This window comes from Malurus melanocephalus, unplaced genomic scaffold (assembly GCF_030028575.1).
Source record: "Malurus melanocephalus ecotype Western Australia unplaced genomic scaffold, MMel_1.1 scaffold_83, whole genome shotgun sequence".
Lineage (NCBI taxonomy): Eukaryota > Metazoa > Chordata > Aves > Passeriformes > Maluridae > Malurus > Malurus melanocephalus.
In genome coordinates, this window is record NW_026623315.1 from 1,884,691 (window position 1) to 1,905,311 (window position 20,621).

The 20,621-nt window shown below is 37.2% G+C and overlaps 1 protein-coding gene across 1 annotated transcript in view; it reads left to right on the forward strand.

The window, feature by feature from the left end:
* SEPTIN7 (septin 7) overlaps positions 1 to 20,621 on the forward strand; it is an 82,342-nt gene that overhangs the window by 8,438 nt on the left and 53,283 nt on the right. The window contains 1 exon segment of the mRNA XM_057367741.1: positions 13,466 to 13,568. Coding sequence (XP_057223724.1) covers positions 13,466 to 13,568 — 103 coding nt within the window.

Sequence of the window (20,621 nt, forward strand, 5' to 3'; positions counted from 1 at the left end):
TTATTTTTCTGTTCATTGAGCTCTCTGAACCTTTCATGCCATGTGATCACAGAAGTGTTGGCATGGAAAAAGAAATGCAGGTGGGCTTGAGGCAAGAGATGGAACTTTGACCAATCATTTGGGCTGTAGAGAGATACATGCCTTAGTTTAGTGTCTTCTTTAGACCATGTAACATGGCACTGCTGCAAAGAGAAGAGAGCTTCATTTTCTGTTCCCATCCAAACATTGCATCTTAATGTAGGCTGGCAGCTGCTGTGTTAGTGTGCCCAAGGCAGCAGAGATACGGGGTAGTTGATCTCGTTGTACAACTTATTTATTTCCACTCTACCAGTGGTTGAGATAGGGAAGGAGGAAGACTAGCACTAATATCTCCAACAGGATGCAGTGGTTGAGAATATAGTACTCTCCCCTTGGTGAGAGCTGGTGACTTATCTGAGGATAAACACAAGTGGGCAAAGTTTAATAGCTTTTGTTTCAGCTCCTGTCACTTACTCCTTGATCACTGAATGGGTGAGGTGACTTGCTTTTTATTACTGGCTGTTGAGTCATTGCCTATGTCCTTTATGGTAATATTATATTAGCATTAGGACTTTCCTAGAGTGGTTTTCAAAACTAAAGTCCTGGTTAATGATGGCTGTAGAAATCTCACAGTGCAGAGGGTCTTGTAGTCGTGACGAGATCTKGACTGTAATGGTGTCTTAAGTTGAGATACAGTTTTAGCTGACTTCCTGTTACAAAAGGAAAAAAAAGAGGCAGTTATGAGGCATTGTGAGCTGTTCCTGGAGAAATGTAAATCTCTGGAAGCTTTCTGACAGCAGAGGCTTTTCTGAATGTGTGATCTTACCAATATGCAGTGTAGTAAAWTTCCAGATGCTGGCTTAAATGTGATTTAATGCTTTCATGTTTGGGACWGTGAGCATTTCCAAAGTAGAATGAAGCCAAGAAACCCATCCTCTTATTTTTCCCCATCCCTCACTTCTGAAAACATGCACTTCCTGATTGTAGCTAATAAAGGTGTACTRACAAACCAAGAGATTCAAGATTATCTTAGTTTCTTCTTGGGAGGCTTTGCCAGATGGTGAGGAGTCAAGGTCTGAGTAATCCCTTGACAATGGGTAAAGGGAAGCTATCCTGTTGCCTTCTGTGTTCTTTATTTTTGTAGCTCTGAGTTGAGGGAGAACTTGGAGGAGAATAGACTGTGAAGTGCTGCAGTATGGTACTGAAGTTCGCAGTCACCTSCTGCTGTTCAGCTGTGCCAAATATTGACCTTCAGTGCTCTTATTTGCAATTCTGTGGGCATCTGCAAACCAGTAAGTTTTCAGAGCAGTGGAAAGAACCTGTCTGCAGTTTCTATGTGAGCCACTGAAGCAATGAGAAATAAGACCTTAAAGAGACTGGGGCAAAAACTGTAATAGATCGTTGTTTGTCATACAGTTGAGGATTGTGAATAAAAGGAATCTCCTTTTCAGTCAGTTAAAGGAAAAAATCTCTAAATGTTATAAGTTCAAAACAATACTGAAGACTAGATGTTTGGAAGGAGGATAAGGTAGGGGTAATGAGCCCTCATCCTATAAAAATTTGGCAAGGAAAGCTGGAAATTTTAGCAGGGTTTTTTTCCTTACCAGCAGTTTCAAATTTAGCATGTAAATTTTTTATTTTGATTTGTCTGGTTGTTGGTGGTCCTTTTTGCATGTTTTTAATAGGGTCTCTGAGGAAGGTCTCTTGTGTTCAGAATTCTTGAACAATTGAAATTTTCAGCTGGTGAGTTTAAAATTATATTAATACTCAGTGTTTTATGCAGACCAAATTGAATGTAAGTATGTTAGTAATGAAGGGACGCTGGCATCTTGTTTGCCCAAACATCTTTCGAGAGTTGATTTGGAGAAGACTTTGAAAGTGATTAAGACACAGCTTCTGCAAAGAAGTGTTCAATGGATGGCCTCTAACCTGGTCGATGAATGATTGTCACTTGCCCCTGACTTTGTGTCTTGCCTTGTGATSTGCCTGCAAGGCATCCAGTGTTGCCCGAGGTAAACAGGACACTTTTTTGTGGCGTTCAATTCTTTGTCACTGTGGGCAGCAACAATGAACTATTGCTTTGAATTGTGTTTCTGGTTGTGAATCTTGGCCACTGAGTACTGTGGTGTGGCAGCCAGGTGTGGAGAGGATTTAAYTCCTACTCTAAAATTTGGCAGGGCTGATCAGGCCGGATAGCTGCTCAGCTGGTGTACATGTTGGACTATGTAATGCATGCTTTTCACAGCCAGCTTCCTCACTAATGCCAAAAACAAAAGGACTTGGGAAGTTGAGAAACCAACAGCTTTGGTGCTGTTAATCACYGGGATGGTGTGCAATCCAACTGTGGCTTCACTCCTCACAGTCTTTAGTTTTGTCATCCAAAGTAATTTGACTGCTGTGATTTTGTTGCTCTCAGATAGGTTGCCTTCCTCCTTGGAAAACCTGTGCGGTAAACATCAAGTTAAAAATTAAATCTTTGACATAAAATGAATGAAATAAAGCTTCAGGGTTTCCAAATGCCAAACTGTTCTACAGATTTATGGTGGTGTTATGCTAATTCTATATTGTAATAATCTTAATATTAAACCTGATAAATTTTACTGCTGATATTTTCCTTTCTCTATCATTTGTCACTGCAGTCCACAGGGAAACAATCTTAACTTTTACTTACAATCTTCCTTACACAGTAATTATAATGGGAGCTATCTTTGGTATCTCTCTAGCTTAAAAATAAAGATAATTGAAAACAATGCAGCCCGCCAGATGTGTTTCATAACATCTAAATTTAACACATGGTGAGGTTTTTAATGTTTCATTTGTCATAATTCTTTGAAATAACACCTATGTCGTTTTTTAGTCATCCTGGTCTTATTAGAATTCTTTATATTCTAAATAGAGAACTCAAGTGGGGAAATAGTTAAAAGGTAAAATTCTCTAATTATTGGTGATGTAATAATATCCCTAGGGACCTCTCTCAAGGTGTGAAGAACCTTGTAGTAGAAGTATTGAAACACAGAACTATGATTTCAGCATATCATGAAAATTCAGTTTATAGTTTAAAAAGCCTAAATTCTGTGTTTTGGTGTCATTAAAATATGCTCTCATAGGGTAAGAATGGGTTCTGTGGAAAAATGCCTCCCCTGCTTCAAGTGATATTAAATACTGTAACTTAACTTTAAACTACTACTATTCTTCTTTTCATAAAAAATGTTTTTTAAATGATTAATTGGTGACACCATGCTAATTGAGATAGTMTCAATATATATTTTAATTTTGCCCAAAGAAATTGTTGGAGACGGAAGAGTTGGTGTTTTCAGAAGTATTTSTGTTTTATTGTTCTGTGGTGCTAGTTTGCTACTGCACAAAAGTGCTGTAAACTTTAAAACACGAGTGATGGGGACATGGGTCTTGAAATTGTAGCTCAAAATGTCTGTCTTGGTGAAATCTGCAGGACTTTTGAAAGCTTCTCTGTGGCAGAGGGTGAGGAGTTCAGCATAGAAACTAGTATAGGAAAATATGAATGTACAGAAAACCACATGACTTCCATATTAGAATGAGTTGCATCTACCACACAGAAATGTATGGTAAAAGCCCTTCACCCTAGTTACTACTCAAATTAGAATTGTTCATGTTAACAGAATAAWCAGGGTGAAATGCTGTAATTTCTCTCTTTAAGGGGAACACGCTTCATTTAGACTATGKTGAATGTACTTGAATATTTTTGCRTGAATGATTCACCTCTCATTAGCATTTCTGCACCTACATTTTCAAGAAATTTTACAACATCTGATAGTAGCTCTTTGGGCTAGAACTGTAATAATGCTGTTTTCTTGTCCTGCCATCCTTACAGCTGCTTGATGAGGATGGAGAATAGGATGTGCTGCTGGGGAGTTCATTTCTGTGGGGATTCAAGGCATGGAAGAGAAGGAAGTGCAAAGTGCACACCTGCAAATGCAAACTGGCTGAAATACTGACAGTTAGATTGCAGCAATCTACTCTTCCTGAGAAAATCACTTCTGTGCTTGGTCATACATGAGATGCCCATGCTATTGCTGCTGCTTCACCCAGAGGTTTGGGTTGGGAATCAGTTGGTTTGGGTTTGTTCTTGGGTTGGGTTTTTTCCTATTGTGTTTTTTTTTTTTTTTTCACCATCTGCTGAATCTTTGAGTTAACTGATCAATCTGTRTGCAAATTTTGAAGGAAAATACAATGTTAAGGTGAACCTGGAGGATCTGAGAAATGCTCAACCATGATTTAGATTAAAAGGATGTGGTGAAGGAACTAAATGGTACATTGCGGCATGACATGCTGGCGTGTTTCTTAATACTTACTGTGCTTTGGTGCTCTTTTTCTACTGTGTTTCCAGTGCTAAATGACACTCTCAATGGTCTCCATGTAGAGGCACTAACCTCCTTGGAAGTGAATTTCCATTTCCTTAAAAATGGCTCTTTTCAAATCCATAGTTTAGTTGATGCCATAGGAGATGAAAATYGTGTGAGAGAAAAGTGTCTGAAAGATGCCACGATTTTTTGATGGATTGGGTGTTTTTTTGTTTCGGTTTGGGTTTTTATTTTTTTTTAATTATTTAAAAAGCTTATATTTATATATATATCTTTTGGGAAATACCCACAAACTAAATAGACAAGAGACATGTTAAATATGAAATGTAAGACAGATACTTTGTTTTCATTCTTGTTGAAGTTTGGTTTTGGGGGGTTTGTTTTGATTTGTTTGTTTTTGGGGTTTTTTTTGTTTGTTTTTGTTTGTTGTTTTTTTTATTTTTTTTCCATGTAGTCTTTGTATCCAGGAATCTTCCATAGCCTTTTTGTTTTTCATAATTTTTTTTCTTCTGTATCTTTCATCTTCAATGCTTGGCTTAGTGTTTGTATAGGAATAAACATTCAAGGATAGCAAAACTGAGGTGGAGTCATGGAGGTTAACAGTGGTAACTGACGCACCAAGTGATGTGTGATTGATGCATGATCTGATGCTGCTCCTGACACTGGGTCCCCAGCTGCCATTTCATTTCGACCCCTACTTTATAGAGTGGAAGATAATCGGTCACTTCACTGTCAAATGTGATTTTGAGTTGGTCGTTTCAGTTGGATGCAAGTTGCTGTGTGGTGGTGGTTTCTGTGCTGCTCTCTGCAGGCAGACTAATGGTTTTTACAATCCAGAATAAAGGGGAAAATGCACAAAAACTCAAGAAGCTTTCAAATTGTATTCTTGTACTTACCTAAAATGYGAAAAAGGTTTACTTTATTTGTCTACCTAATTCTAGTGGAGGTTGAACTATTACAAAAAAATTGTTAACATGTGTGGCTGGCCTGGATATTTTGTAGTCATCTCGGGTAGAGCTTTTAATATTGTATGTTTTATTATACAGGCCYGCTTTTATAGACAAGACAACCTTCCTATCTCTCTGCCCCTTCAGTGCCCCCATTTATCTATAATTAGTTTTGGTTTTCTGGATACTTAACTGGCTTTATTTTCCTGTAGTTGTCTGCTTTCTTGCACTGTGGCTGTTCTAAGAAGTGCAGCACTGGATGTGTTGACTATTTTTGCTGTGCACATTTATTGTACACTGGCTCTGAAGTCTCTTGAATTTCTTTTTAGTAGACACCTTAAGGTTTAGTAGTGTACTTGCTGCATCCTGTTTGTTTTTCTTCAGTTTTTCTTTCCTGCTGGACACACTGCCTGTAGCTCAAGCGACAGGTTATGCCATCTCCTCTTTCTCGTCTTTGCTACTCAGAGTCCTTCTTACAGAATCCTTTGCCTCTCACGTCATCATACGTGTTTCAGCACTATTAATAAACCAGATGATAATGTCTGGTATGGATAAAAAGAAAGAAGCCTAAAGCTCATTATTCACCTATACACACTCACTCTGCCTAGTGAAATTTGGAGGAACTGTTGAATAAGTGCATTCAGTGGATCGGTGCCTGAAATTATTAATTTTTGACTTATTGAGCTTGCAACTAGAGTCTGAAAGAGATCCTCATTTCTTAGTTGTGTTTCTGCAGTGAGAGGATTTTCCTTTTTTTCAATCCTTTATGGAAGTTTTTTTTATTTTTTCTTGTGAAGGCCATACCCTCAGTTCACACTTGGAAATCAAGTTGWTGTCTTGCAAAGGAAGGCTGCAGCTGATGCCTGTTTGAGAGAATTGAAGTGCTCATTTCCTTTCCATCAGAAATGCTAGACTTCTACCACACAGATTATAGCAGATGTTACTGACCCAGCAGATATTTTTCCTTCACTTTGAATAGTGAAAGGACAAACATGTTCATAGATGTTCAGCTTAAGTTTAACTTCGCAAATAGATCTGATGAGTTTCCCTTTTATATAGTTATTTCTATACTTTTAAAACTCAGGGTTGGTTTTTCTTTTGTTCTTTAAGATTTTTTTCTGTCGGTACTTTTTTTTTTAAATTGTGTTTATCTTAAAGATTTTTGCAGGAAAAAAAGTCAAAGCTGAGATACTATGTAGTATCTTAACAAGTGCTCATGGCTTACAGAAGCATTATTACCCTAAATTCTCCTACCTGAAGCCTCTATTTTAAGAATGCAGTAACAAAAACTTAAGTTGCAAGACATGCAGTTGCTGTCTCTGGGATGTGGKAGGACAAGATGGGAAGATGTCTTAGTTGTTGTCTTTATGTATTGCCTCCATATTGACAAGTGGAAAAAATGCAGAGGTTGATAAATTGTAGAAAATTTAAATGGGTTTTGAAGATGTTGGGTAAGACCTTCTTACAAGTKTGGAGGCTTCTCTATGTTGATGTGGAGACTTCAAACAACTAGCAGTGTTAGAAAGGAGAAAATAAAAAGTTACCACATCAGGAATAGTGGAGGAAATASAAGTAAGCAGTGTTTATAGACCAGTCTTTCTGTATAGAACTAGAGACTATCAAACTGGTCGTACAGTATGGTCATAGGACATTGCATAGAAATAYTGTGGCTAAAGAGTTTGCAGAAATTCAGCTAAAAGTTCTGAAAAGCTTATTTTAGTTATTGAAATCATTGTTAGAGCAGGTGAAAATTCTTGAATTTTAGCAGGACTGACATTTTCAAAGCAAATTGTGTGTAAAGAAAACTTGCCCCACATCTAGGGACAAATATAGCAAAATAGCAAATATAAATTGTAGAAGTAACAAATATAAATTGTAGAAAAAAAATACTGTGTTCAGAAGGTGCTCCTGGTTCCAGCTGTGTGAAATAAGTTAAAAATGATCAGCTTATCTTCTAAYTTTAACAAACATTGCTRTCATATGCCARATTCAGAGGGTRTCTGCCCTTTCTRATATCACTTTAAGTTGTRGTCAGATTTCAACAATGGTTGGGGRTTTTGTGATGCTTCTGGGTACTTCTRAAAACAGTATTTCCTAGGAGGTCACTAGGTGAAGAAAAAGTATTTCTTTCTCTCAGAATAAGTTTGATTGACAAGTGCTAAAGCCAGCTTGGATTGGAAAGGACAGTGACTCCGCGATGTCACCCTGCTTTTCTGTTTGGTCTTCTCTTTTCTCTCCAGCTGTCTTCATTAATATTTGCTGCTAGTTTGGCTATGTCATAAGTCCTTGAAGAGTTTTTATAACATAGCGCTACAGGCTGCTAGTTGCTGCCAGTGCACAGTAGCTGCACTTACCTGTGTCGAATGTGAGCTGAACTCTTAGGTTGCACATCATAGAGGTAAAAAATGTTTTTTAGTTCACTTTGGACTTCCGTCTCCTCTTGATTAGAGGGGTAAGGTATACTCTTGTCAGACACTGGACCACAGGCCAGAGACTGTCATCTTTTAGTCCAGATGGTAGTACCTGAAGAATTACTTGAAATTTATCATTCCTGGACACAGTCTTCCCAGAATAAAGGAGAAATGTAAATTTTGGTGTCTGGGCAATAACAAATATGATGGAAAAGAAAGAGAGGAGGATCTTTTTTAAAAATCAGTGTTCTCTCTTAGAACAACTTGGGAAGCCACTGATGCTGCCTTGTTTCTCTTTTCACTCATCTGCATAGTTAGAGCAGTTTGCTGCTGGCWATTAATTCATTGATTCAGATGATTGATCCAAAAACACCAGCTCTGCAGCTGGTTTATGTGGGCTGTGACATTTTGCTTGAGGGAGACATATATTAAAACAACATTGAGTACATAGAGTGGATGCATTGGAAGTCAGCTAAGGCCAAATTCATAATTTGGCTTGCCTTCATTTGTGCTAATTTAGATCAGAGATGGCTGACAGCTGCAAGAACATACAAGTATTAGAAAACTTAATGTGAAAGGATAGCTGGAATACAGCATAGGTGGATGTAAAGTGATAAATGTGCAGCATGTTCAGTGATAAGCTGTGAACATTTTTTAAAGCTCAGTAGTGAGGTCTCGCATACAGCTCACRGTGTCATCAGCTCAGTACTCAGAAGGAGTCAAATAAGTTACATGTTGGGRATTAGTAAGAAAGGAGCAGAGTAAGAGAGCACAGGATCAGACATTGGGTCTGTGAGTGTTTTTCCTGTTGGATACTGTGTGCAGCTCTTGCCCTGGCCTCTCCAGAAGAGTAAGAGCTAGAGTTACATAAGAGCAGCAGGAGCAATTAGAGRCATGAAATGGCTTCTTTTGAATGCAATGTGCTAGATGAGTTGGGCTGTTTTCCAATGAAGATACTATTGGTCAGCAGTTAAGCTAACAGGAGATAATTTTGAAATGATAAAGTCCTCCTTTTTACAATGTATGGAGGGATTCCTTGCTACAGAGACTTCTGTGGATGCTGTTTTTGTGATGGTAAGAAGAATGTGCGTGGAGGAGAAATTAGTCAAATGCTGTTAAAGTGAACAAATACCACTGTCTTAAATGCTTGCAAGGTAGATCTTTGGTGACTGTGGAGGTGTTTAGAGAAACACTGCTTTGTTCATGTATGTGCTCCTTTAGATGTGTGTTTCTGGCCACTGTTGAAGGCATGAACTTTGATGTGACCCATGTGGCAGTTCTTGCTGCATGATAGGTTTTGAAATAGGACTGGTTTTTTCCAGGGAACTAGGCCCTTCTGTGCACTTGCTGAGCTGCTTGAAATTGTGGTGTGTGCAGCATGATTCCTGTTAGTACTTTATGCAGCTTGATACCTGTTGGTAATACAGSACTTGAGGTGGTTGATATTAAAATCCTGGGACTGCTGTGGGATCGTTGTATTCCAGCCTGTACAGCTTGCCCCAGTTCTGCTACCTATGCATCTGTCTTCCTCCAAAAGCAAAGGGAAGCTTCCACACAGAACATCTTGTGCCACCTTTCTGCAGGGCAAAGAGAAGAACTGGAATTGACTAGCAGTGCTTTTCTTTTTTTTGTCCTCTCGGAAGAGTRCAGCAGCAGTGTACCCAGGATGCTGAGATGTTATGGCTCCAGAATCTGATAGAACATGAAGGCTTATATTGCATTAGGTAGAAAAGCAGAAGGGGACTTCAGTGCCATGTAGAACTGCAGTCTCCATCGCAGTATAAATTTAAAAAAAAAATGGATTCAGACTCTGGGACTATGGGGTTGATTAAAAAATAAGGTATTAAGGTGCCAAAGCATCTTAATTGCTGGCCTAGAATTTGCTGTTAAGGTCTTTTTACTTTTTCGTTTGTATCAGTGTCTTGAAATATTCAAGTGTGGGAAGATGTTTAGTGACAAACAGAAATGTAAAGTGTCTTTCTTGTACAGCTTTGTAGTTAAGGTATTGTAAGTGACTATGTTATAGAACTGTTATAGACCTCTTGTCATGCCCGAGTYGGGTGTTGTTGAACAGACACTTAACTTGTGCTTCTTTATTCTTTATTTTCTGGCTGTTGAACCATGACAGTTGTGCCCAAGGTTGCAGCAATGCTCTAATGCTCAGTGTTGCAAATGAAGTGAATCAGCACTGTTCACTGAATATATAAAGTGACTTAGAAATACACAATCCTGGGAGACATTTGCTGTGATGATGGCTTTCATCTCTGTGCCTTTTCCACACTAAAATAAAAATACTATGCAGTAGTGTGGTGAAATGAGATTACATATTCCAATAAACACCTCTGAAGAAGAAATACCCTTGAACCCGTTACAGAGTCAGGTAGCATATGGCAAACAAAAAACCCGTTGAATAACTGAAGTAAAAGGAGACGGTGTATAACTACCTGTATTGATCATTAAATGGCTGGAGGTCATGTAGTATATTATGATGAAATTAGGCTGTCATATRTATAATCCAAACTAAATTAAGGTTACTAATGAAGTGAATTAAGGAGGCCTGCAAGAAACCTGAAGAGGGAATTTTAACAAGGGCGAGAAGTGGGAGAACCATGGGGAATGGCTTTAAACTGGTAGAGGATAGGTTTAGATTAGATATTAGGAAGAAATTATTTTTTATGAGGGTGGTGAGGCACTGGAATAGGTTGTCCAGAGAGGTTGTGRATGCCCCATCCCTGGAAGTGTTCAAGGTCAGGTTGGATGGAACTTAAAGCAACCTGCTATGGTGGATGGTGTCCATGCCCATGACAGGGGSTTTAGAAGCAGATGRTCCTCAAGATCCCTTCCAACCCCCAAACTATTCTGTGATTCTGCCTAACATGCTGTATGCTGAGCATACTAAATGGAAGATACTGTGCATTTGATCAAATGTAAGTAACTTTTTCTTTTCTTCTCCTTCTCATACCTGCCCCTGTTTCTCTCTYTGGATTGCGGCTGTACCTGTATGGACTCGTTGCTGCAATGCTTCAAATTCATCATTTTACTGGACTACTTCTGGATGTATTCTGTTGCTATCTTCAATCCTGGAAATGACGGAAACCTGTTGTTTACAAAGTAGCTGTAAGTATTACTTTGATGCAGGTGTTTTACAGCTAATGTGGGAATAGAARCAGCATTAGGATTTTTGTAGATGAACTAAAATTGAGTTTAGGTAGCAGCTGGTTGAAAATCAGGAAGGAATAAAAATTAAGGGGAAGGTATTGTAAGTATTAGAAACATGAGTTGTCACATGGCACCATGTTCCAGACAGTGGAAGTTAATTCTTTTGCAAAAAAAGCACTAAGTTCATTTAAAAGCTGTTATAGGAAATAAAGAAACTCAGTTCCTAATTTGTCTTGGTCTCTTTAGAAGTAGCAAGTTATGAACAAATGCAACCATTTAAAAACCAGTATGTTGAAATCTTAGTTTTAATTGGTGTGCCAGAAATCTGAATCTGTCATCTAGCTGCAGTTTTTTAAAAAGCTCTTTCCTGTGGATGATAAATGCTTGCATTAAACACAGCATTAATGTCCAGTGTAACATGTCATACATCTGCATCTTTCTGCTTAGTAACATTTATATTTCATTATCTTAATTTGTGGGTGTAATTACTGTAGACCCACTTAAAAGAGCAAACAACCCAAAAATTGTCATCTATTCCTTTTTAGCATTTTATACTCAGTGATCTAACAGTTCTTAGCAGTAGGTCTATCCTAAATGTGGAGTTGTATATAAAGAAGAAGGGAAAAGAAATAACTAGTTCAAAACAAGAATTACATGGAAACCATTCTTTTAAAKCAAAAGAATAATTAGCTAATGAGGAAGTGAGCTGTTTCTGGTAAGCATGACACACATTAAAAGATATGTAGATATGAAAAAATGCAGGTTGTTGACAAGTAGAGCTATTGAGAGTGTCTGGCTGATTAGGTATTACACATCTGGCAGGATGAATAGCGGTTCCATATCCTTAATGGTTATTAAGGACCTGCACTTTCAAGGAGCTCTTTAATATCGTGAAAAGCATTGACCTGAATGTCATGTAGTTTCTCTGAAGCATTGGCTCTTGCTCAGGGTTTTAGATCGTGAGAAATTCCATTCCTCACATGTATGAATAGATTGGAAAATTWAAACAAATATTTAGATTTTGAATTCCTGGCTGATTTTAAAAATATTTTAAAAYTTTTCAGATAAGATTATGGCTACACTAAGGGCTCTATTGAAAGAAAAAGCTTCTTTAAAATTCAGAGTTTCTTGATGATGGGRCAAAAGATGCCTACATTTAGAGAAGTAGTAACATTGTGTGTATTTTAACTTGAACCTCTWACTTGATCTTTGTAGTGGTGTTGCTTTTCTTGAGATTAATAGTGACTTAAAGCAGAGTCCATTCATTGACCAATGCAGTTTGATTGCCAAGAGGTTAGTTCTTCTTGCATTCAATACTTTAAAGGTGATAGTGGTTTTATACTATTGCTCTAAAAAAAGTATTTTTCATTTAAAAATTCTMTTAGTTATTACTGTGCTAGATTTTGTTCTGTCAGTTTTACAAAGAAAAAAATCCAAAATAAGCATGAGTCAACCACATACCAAACTTAAATTAGCCATACTGTATCCCATATGGAGAAGTTCTGAGGGAATAGTGCCTGTAGTAGAATTTTTTTTTTACAAATTATTTTTTAGAATTCCTCTGTGCTTATAATGTTAGGGAGTGGAATTTAAACTTGTAGACAGCATTTCACCTTTGGGGATATAAAAAGCCCTCTTAAACTCTGAAGCTAAGGTAGTACCATCATCRCATGACATCCTCTGAACTTTGCATGGATATAAAGCCTAAAGGCTGAAGTCATTGCTCCATGGCAAGCTCTGCCTCGTGTTGCTTTAAGTAGGCCATTGTCTCAGAGAGGTATTTTCAGATTCTTTTTAAAACAGCTGAACTGTCCAGTCTCATAAGACAATTCTCAAACCTGCTATGTTAATAAACAGTTGTAGGATTGGGCTGGAAGAGTGGTGTAAGGGCAGCACGGTTGTTCTTTGAAAGATTACTGCATCTAGTTCAGTGAGGAGGAGGTGGTTTAACCACCTCCAGCATTTTCATTAATGTGCTCAGAAGAAGTAGTGGCTAACATCCAGAATTCTCTTGTTTCCTAGAAGACACTATTTTGGCTAAGTTTTTCACAGTACAAGGCAGCTGAAGTTTTGCCTTTGTGGAGAGTTTATTGCAAGGCTTGCTGCATTAGTGTGAGTCTGGGTTTAAGATGAAGGCCTCTAGTTGTGTGGCACAGAAGCAGAGTATGTCAAGTTGGTTCCTTTTGTTCCATCATGACTGGAAAGCATAGGAAAGGTGCTTTCATACTGCTGGCCTATGTTTCCAGTGGACGTTGGTACCAAGTTGATTATGTTTTAATTTGTTTGCACATGCACACTCCTGTACTTGTATAAACAGTCATAATGTGGCAATTGTATTTGCTCAAAATACAATTTCTGTGGTTTCYGTGCCAGTTTTTTTGCTATCCAGTAGAAAAAAAAAAATCCTTACTTGCTGCTGCAGTTCATTGCACTGTCTTGAATGTAAACAGCTTGGGTCTTTGAGAGGTTGGGTAGATAGTACTTTACTACAAATGAGGAAGTGAACATTTTAATAACTAAAAATKCAAACCATGAAATGCTTTCCTTTTAACTTCTTTTTTTTTTTTTTCCTAAATGTCTCTTGCTTTAGCAACAGAAGAACCTTGAAGGATATGTGGGGTTTGCAAACCTTCCAAATCAAGTTTACCGAAAGTCTGTGAAGAGAGGATTTGAATTCACTCTCATGGTAGTAGGTAAGTTTCTTTCTTTGTTTTAAGTGTTGATTGTTAGAAGTATTYTGATGTACTTCTTAAAATCTGTAATGTAAATATGTTTTGCTCGATCTCATGAGAAAACATGGATCTTCCCCTGCTAGACTGATAAATCTAGGTTGGTGAAAAAGAGCATGTTTTCTGGTTTACAAGTTGATGAGAAGAATAAATGATGACAACTGTATAGATTGTTTAGTCTTAAGAAAGCAGCTTMGTGTGGATCTGGTCTAAAATTCTATTTGAAAGTATGGCAGTAGTAATTTGAACTTGATTTTCATTTGAATAAAAAAAAATGAACTGTTTTTTTGGTTGAGTGCAACATGGCAAACCTTGTACATTACTAGGCAGTAATATCCTGTACATCCTGCACTTCTGTGGCTGCAAAACTGTGCTACAGAATCAAAACATTAATTTAAAAAAACCTTCCTAGTTTGTATGGTTGCAAAGAAAACCAAATGTAAACAGCTTGTTCCCTATGGACTACAGAAAATGGGAAATTATGGTATGAATGAATAATACCATTTGGAACTGTTCATTTAGGCTTCAGTGATGACCCAAATTTGTTCTCTTTCCTGCTAGGACATCTCATTTCTTTCTTTTTTCTTGCTCTTTTGAGTACTTTATGATAATGGACTTGTAGTAAAGTTRGTTTGTGTGTAACTGATGCTACTGGATACGTGACCCTGGTTTCAGCAAAATAATAATAAGTTTAARAAACGTGCTATAATAGCCATCTGTGACTTTGTCTAGGTTTATCTTTTGTAATTTGGCTAGCTTGATTGTGCTTGGTTTTGTTATCAACACAATGGGTATCTTGTGCAGGCTTTATGTACATGTAGCATGTAACATAATAGTACCATTGACAGAGTTGGAATCCAGGGCAAATTGGTGAAAACTCAGTGTTAATCATTTATATTTTGATTACAAAAGTGAGTTGCAATTTTRAAATTTGAGGATTGCTTTTTGCTTTTGGAACTTGATGACAGGTTCCTTTAAGTGAAGTGTCCTAGTACATAATTCATTTTCTGCTACAAAACTGTACCAGAAGCTGTTCTAAAGCAAAATTTGGTTTTCTGCCATCTACAGATAATAAGAAGGAAGAAGGGATGAAACTGTTTTCGTAAGCGGTAAATGTAGGGATGTGTTAAAACTGGAGAAAGTCTGTAAGATTACCTTGGTGTTCTTTTGTTTCCCTGTAGTTTAAAGCAATTACATTTCGGAAAGCAGTAGATAATTGTGACCCTGAAGAAGAAAAATTGGTCCAAAATTAGATTAATAATGAGATGTTGACTAGTTTTAATATTTTTGTGTTTATTTCTAAGATTTCATTTGTTGTTGGCATGGAAATTTGTGTCTTTGTCTGGAATCTTACTAGGAGAGGTGGCAGTATTTTCCTAAATTAAAAATACCACTAATTCCCTTCTTTTGWCCCCCATGTATAGAAATCAGGTATTTAAAAGCGAGTGTTTAAACAACATGGTGGGGGCTCTTACAGTGTTCTGGGGACATCTGGGGAGGAGTGGGGTAGAAAAGTTATTTTGTTTCAAAGTTAAGTGCCTGATAATGCGTATGCCCTGAAAAAATGTGTTTGTTTTTAAATATGAAGGTGAAATAGTTCGCTTGTGTTGATAAACATTGTAATGTAATCTGCAAATAGGTTGTTAGGATTGTAATTATTTATTGCTGCATTCATCCTGTGAGGTGGTGTACTCTAACTTGGTTTGAGGTCTCTAGCTGACATAATGATACAAATCTGTAATAATAAATGGAATTACCTATAGTCTATTTAGTAAAGTTTAAAATTTAGAATGTAATGCTTATCTGTATATGGTCAGTTGTGGAAAAATCAGAATACTGGATATATTATCTCTTGGAGATTATCTAAAATATTCCCTTGCCCTTTATACTACCAAACGTCATGCGTGCATGGCTACCTTTTACTGCATATTGCACAACTAATCTGCTGGCTGTGCTTTATTCACAGGTACTTGTGTCAGTGTGTTACCCATTTGTTCTGAAATGAAAAAAGAAAAAAAACAGTGCTTGTGGTTGCTAAACACGTACAAGGAAGAAAACAAATCATGTTTGGGATTTGTGGTCTATATCCATCTATTTTTAGGTGTTTGGGAGGCCTGATATTGCAGCCAATGCATTTGTTTTCCTTAATTCCATTTAATCTGGAATTATCAGTTAAACTTAACGGGCACCCATTATATCTGGGTTTTTTGCCTTTGAAATGTGCAGTATGAAAAATCACAGGAGCAGTGTTGAGGAGCAGAATTGCCAGCATGATTATACTATCATGTGGTTTTCTACTGCTAGAAACTATTCTGTTTTCAGTTTAACAGTGTAAGATATTTGACAGAGCAAGTAGAAAGTAAAGCATCAGACAAATTGGATGCTTCCAGTAAGAACTTCTGCAGGGAAGTAGATAAGTTTTTCAGAACCTTTCCCGTGCCTTAAGTGTGACTGTACTCCCATAAAATGCATATTTCCCCAGTTACTGTCATTGCCCTAGAGTTGGTGGGGCTGCCTGTGGCTGTGTGGTGGCACCCTGCACTTYTGTTGTGCAGGTGAAGTTGGAGAGTGGGCTTTTAAATGTGGGCATTTAGAAAGGCCCAATAGTTGAAGAATAGCCTAGAGCAAGAGCATGATTGTTTCTGGAGCAGGTTATTGCCTCCTTATCTGGGCTGAGCTAAGCTGGTTGGTGGCACTGCTTTGGAGGTGGTCCATTTCAAATGCATGGGGGCAGCTTTCTGTCCTGTACTCTGCTCTTTGAGTCAGGACTTGAGAGGATTAATGTATTTGAGGCTTGTAATATTATGGAGCTCTTTCCTATAAGTATAGTTGCTGATTTGCAGGTATTACAGTGTTTACATTAAGTATAACTGAGGGGTGAAGTGATTATGAACTGTACACATACAAGTACAGAAAGTGTATATCAAGATACCTTTTCTATATTAAATGTTTCAAAAATCGTGAAAAGTGAGTCTTAATAGAAATTGGTTTTGCTGTGTAATATATAGCCATTGTTAACATGTCAACATTTCTGTCTCAAACTGTGTTTATTTTCTTTAAGTTGTACTGGTTCTTTTGTTAGTGTTTATAAACTTTTCTTGAGATGGCTCTTCGTTTTCATTATTAATCAGTTTGTATTGACTTGTCTTTAATCCTCATGAGTCAACTTCATATTAGTTATATTCTCAAAGGCTAAGGAGTAGTTTTAGTCATGCTGCTTTTGCAAGCAAGTTGGTTTTGTAAAGACTCACAAGCACCTCCTCTGAGGATGTGACAAAGTGGGCAGRAATAAGCATTTAACCAAGATTCATTCTTGATGCTTTCAAAACAAGACATTAAAATAGTGGTATAAAGCAGCTAATTCCACATCTGAAGCATTAAAGCTCAGCAGTGGGAAAAATGTCAAGTTTGCCTTGGTTCCTTCATAATCTTGTGTAATCTCTTCAAGTATAAGATAGTTGTTGAAACACTTGAAAACCTGACATAAATATTTAGTCTGTCTGAAATCCAAAGAGTATTCTCTATGTCTCTGCTCTATGGCTTTCTTGGATGAAAGTACATGTTKAAGTTAGATGCCTAAGAAAAGAAAACTTTCAGAGGTAATACCACTGTGGTTAGTAATTCACAAATAAAGAAAGTTTTAATTGTGGAATTGTAGTTCTGTCTGTTTAATAATATAATTACACTTGCTTAAGTAGTGGGTGTGTCTCTGTTTTRGTGTATATGAGGTGTGGAACAAATAGTTATTTTTCAGTGTGTCTTCCTTCTAAACACTGAGTCAGGAAATCCCCCTTTTGTTCTTGTATTGAAATGACGCTGGTAATGTGATTTGAACCAACACCCAAGTAGATGCAAAATAATAATTTTTAAAAATTCTTTTCTCCTATAGAYTATATGTACTTAAGAATGTGTATATGTGGTGACTTTTCCTAGGGCTGTATATTTCAATGTGTTCAGACTTCATGAGTCTTACTAGAAGTTCTACTTTAATTATTTTTTTAAAGTCATCTGATTCCCGAAGTACAGAAYAATTGCAGTCGAGTGACTTTTCAGAGGATCTTTCTGCACAGTTCCTAGTTCTTGAGCAGCTGTTTGGTAGCTTTGATTTTGAAAGCTGTTTTGAGGCCTCTTCTATAGTAAATTGTCAGGTTTGTTTCAAAATTGTTGCTTTAGCCTTGTAGATCACCTGTAAGTTACAACTTAAAGGAAAATGCCATGCAATATTGTTGGAGTGCATTATTCGTAATTATATGCACAGTCAAATGTTTTGGTTTAAACATGGCTTTTTGGCATGGATGCAAAGAAAAGGACTGTATTTTGCAAGACTTGAAGTTAAATTAAAGAAGCAGGTTTTAAAATGCTTCCGTTGTTCACTGAAGAAAGTTTGGTCTGGTTTAATGCTGGTATCTTGTAGTGATGGATCATGTTGTGATTAAAATGACCCCCTTCACTTGTTCCATTTCTGGATTTATTTGTCAAGTCAACCAGTTGTATGAAGAGCCTGAGATACTCACAGATACTTATTCTTTACTCTCCCTCCATTTTAATGCCAGGAACAAAATCATTTATTGCAGGATAGGAAGAAAAATTAAAAGTAACCTGTGGGTGGGCAGTACAGAAGTAGGAACAGTTTTAGGATGTTGCCAGTTCTTGTTGATCTGCTGTAATTTGAAATGCTCCTGGTTGAAGTTTCAGTGGTACTGAAAGTATCTACTACTACTGCAGTATCTGGTTACATGTTTAGCCTTTGGTGTGACCTTCATTAGGATCTGCTTAGGATCCATGAACTGTCATGGAGTGTGCAGTGCCTTGTGTGTAGAGTCAGGGGAGTACAGTCTCGTGTACAGGGCTGGAGTAAAAAAAGCATATGATGGAAAAGAACTAGCAAGATATCTCACATGTGTCCTGCCTCCCTTCCCCTGTAAATTCATTTCTTCAGAATACCTCAATTCGTCTAGTTTTCTGGTCCCTTGAAAACTTCCTTGTGTGCCATTGCACTCTTTGGCTGCAGCCCATTTTGGGCTACTTGCATGACACCTGCCTGTCTGGTACTGCTGTGCCAGTGGGCTGGGGCTGGGTTAGACAGCACTCCCCCAGTTCTCAGGGTACTTCATAAGGAAAAGTTGAAGTCTGGGTCCTTTAGAAAACAAGATTTTAAAAAAAAAACCAAAACATTAAGTTGTTGGGATTTTGTTGAAAGGATTATGAGGTTTTCATGAAGCATAGATATAGAAAAGGTTGTTTTTTAAGGTTACAGAATTCTTTAAATAAGAAATTTACTGTGTTCCACTGATGATGCCTACAAAATATAAAAACTGATGACTGAATACTTTAACATGTACCTGATGGGGATGCCAAAGCAAAATAGATTTAGTGTTGGTGAATTGGCAGAGGTAAAACTCAAGGAAATTGAAAACTGGTAGAGCTCAGATTGGAGCCAGTGTATGTCTAGAGTTGATACACTCTTCTGGTATAATCTCTGTTTCAGAGTAATGCCTCATCAATAGCCTATCACTCCTTTTTGTGGAAAGATGTTCTAAAATTTTTTTGAGRGGGAAAAGTAGATGAACTCTGAAGGTCTTCCATGAAAAAGTAAGTATCTATTCAAGATGTGAAAGATCAGTAACCTAACAGTGAGTTTACTGGCCTGCATGATTTTCCACTGAGTTGCTTTCAGATGAGAGCTTGAAGTACATGTTCATATGAGTACTTGGCTTCASTGATTAAGTCTTCTCTCATACTTATTTGTTGGTTTATGGATGGATCTTGTTCCCCCCCCCCTTTCTTTTGTAATGCAATGAACTGTAGTTGGCAACGTACTTGCTGTTCTTGCCTCTTTTGTGGTGTTTTCCTGTTCCTTTTTATGTAGTGCTGGGGAAAGAAACCTGCACAAAGTCTTTTATTGCTGAAACTTACTGTCTGCGAAATTCAGTTAATCTGCCTATTTGAGTTTCTGTAGAAACCATCACTTTTCAAATACTTCACAAGTTGCTGATAGCATAGTGGCTTTTAATCACTCAATAGGGAAAAAAATTAACCTTAATTTTTGTTAAGCTCATTTTAAGTGTTTTCCTCTGTGTGCAGTAGCTTAAAGATTCTAATGAACAGACTGAAGTTGGTATTTAATAGGATTGATCTTCAATTCTCATTTTTACATTGTTTGCAGTTACAACATTAATTGGAATTGTAGTGCTTACTGGATGACTTCTAAAGAGCCTTTGGATTTTTATTTTCTTATTAAGTGTTTGRATGCAAAGCTTCTTGAGTAGATTATATGAAAACCAGCAACAGTAAGGTACCTCCTTACTGGATGCTTGCTGTTACATTGCTCAAGTTCTGACAACTAACCTTAAGTGCTAAGTATTAGTACATTAAACTRTTGCTTGCAAAAATAAAGGAAACGTTTTTGTAAAGCTTTGGCAATTGTAAACTAAATTGATCTGTTTCTCTTGTGGCAGTATTTTRGTCAGGTCCTTATTTCTCTATTAAAATTCTTTGTTTACTGGCAAAGGTTTTTGTGGGAAGAGACTTGTACTTCCAAGTGTGTGGATGTGAACCCATAATTTGGCAAAAATCTGCCTATAATCTAAATGGCTTSTGTTGGTTTTCTTTTAAAYKTGATCATYCTGTTRCAAGCATTTTCTTTTTTCTATTYCATAAAYMATTTTGTCAGTCTCATAACAAATGYTATAAACTATTTTACTGAGTCTCTAATAGATGAATTCAGGAAATTTTATGAATACCATCTAATGAAGGACTGTGTTTTGCATTGTGTAGATGTCATCTTCACTTTTGAGGTTTTTGATTTTTTTCAGTGGTTCTCTACATAATTAATTCTGTCACAGTATTAGCTSCCTTCAGGCCATTTCTGCTGTGTTCCTAACAGCATATTTTTTTTTTTTGTTCCAGGTGTTTTTTCATCCCTTACCTTACCATATTTTGTTTTATTTCTAAGTAGMAATGTGCTTGCTGATTTTACACATCCAAGTATGTGCATGCATGCACACAAACACGCAG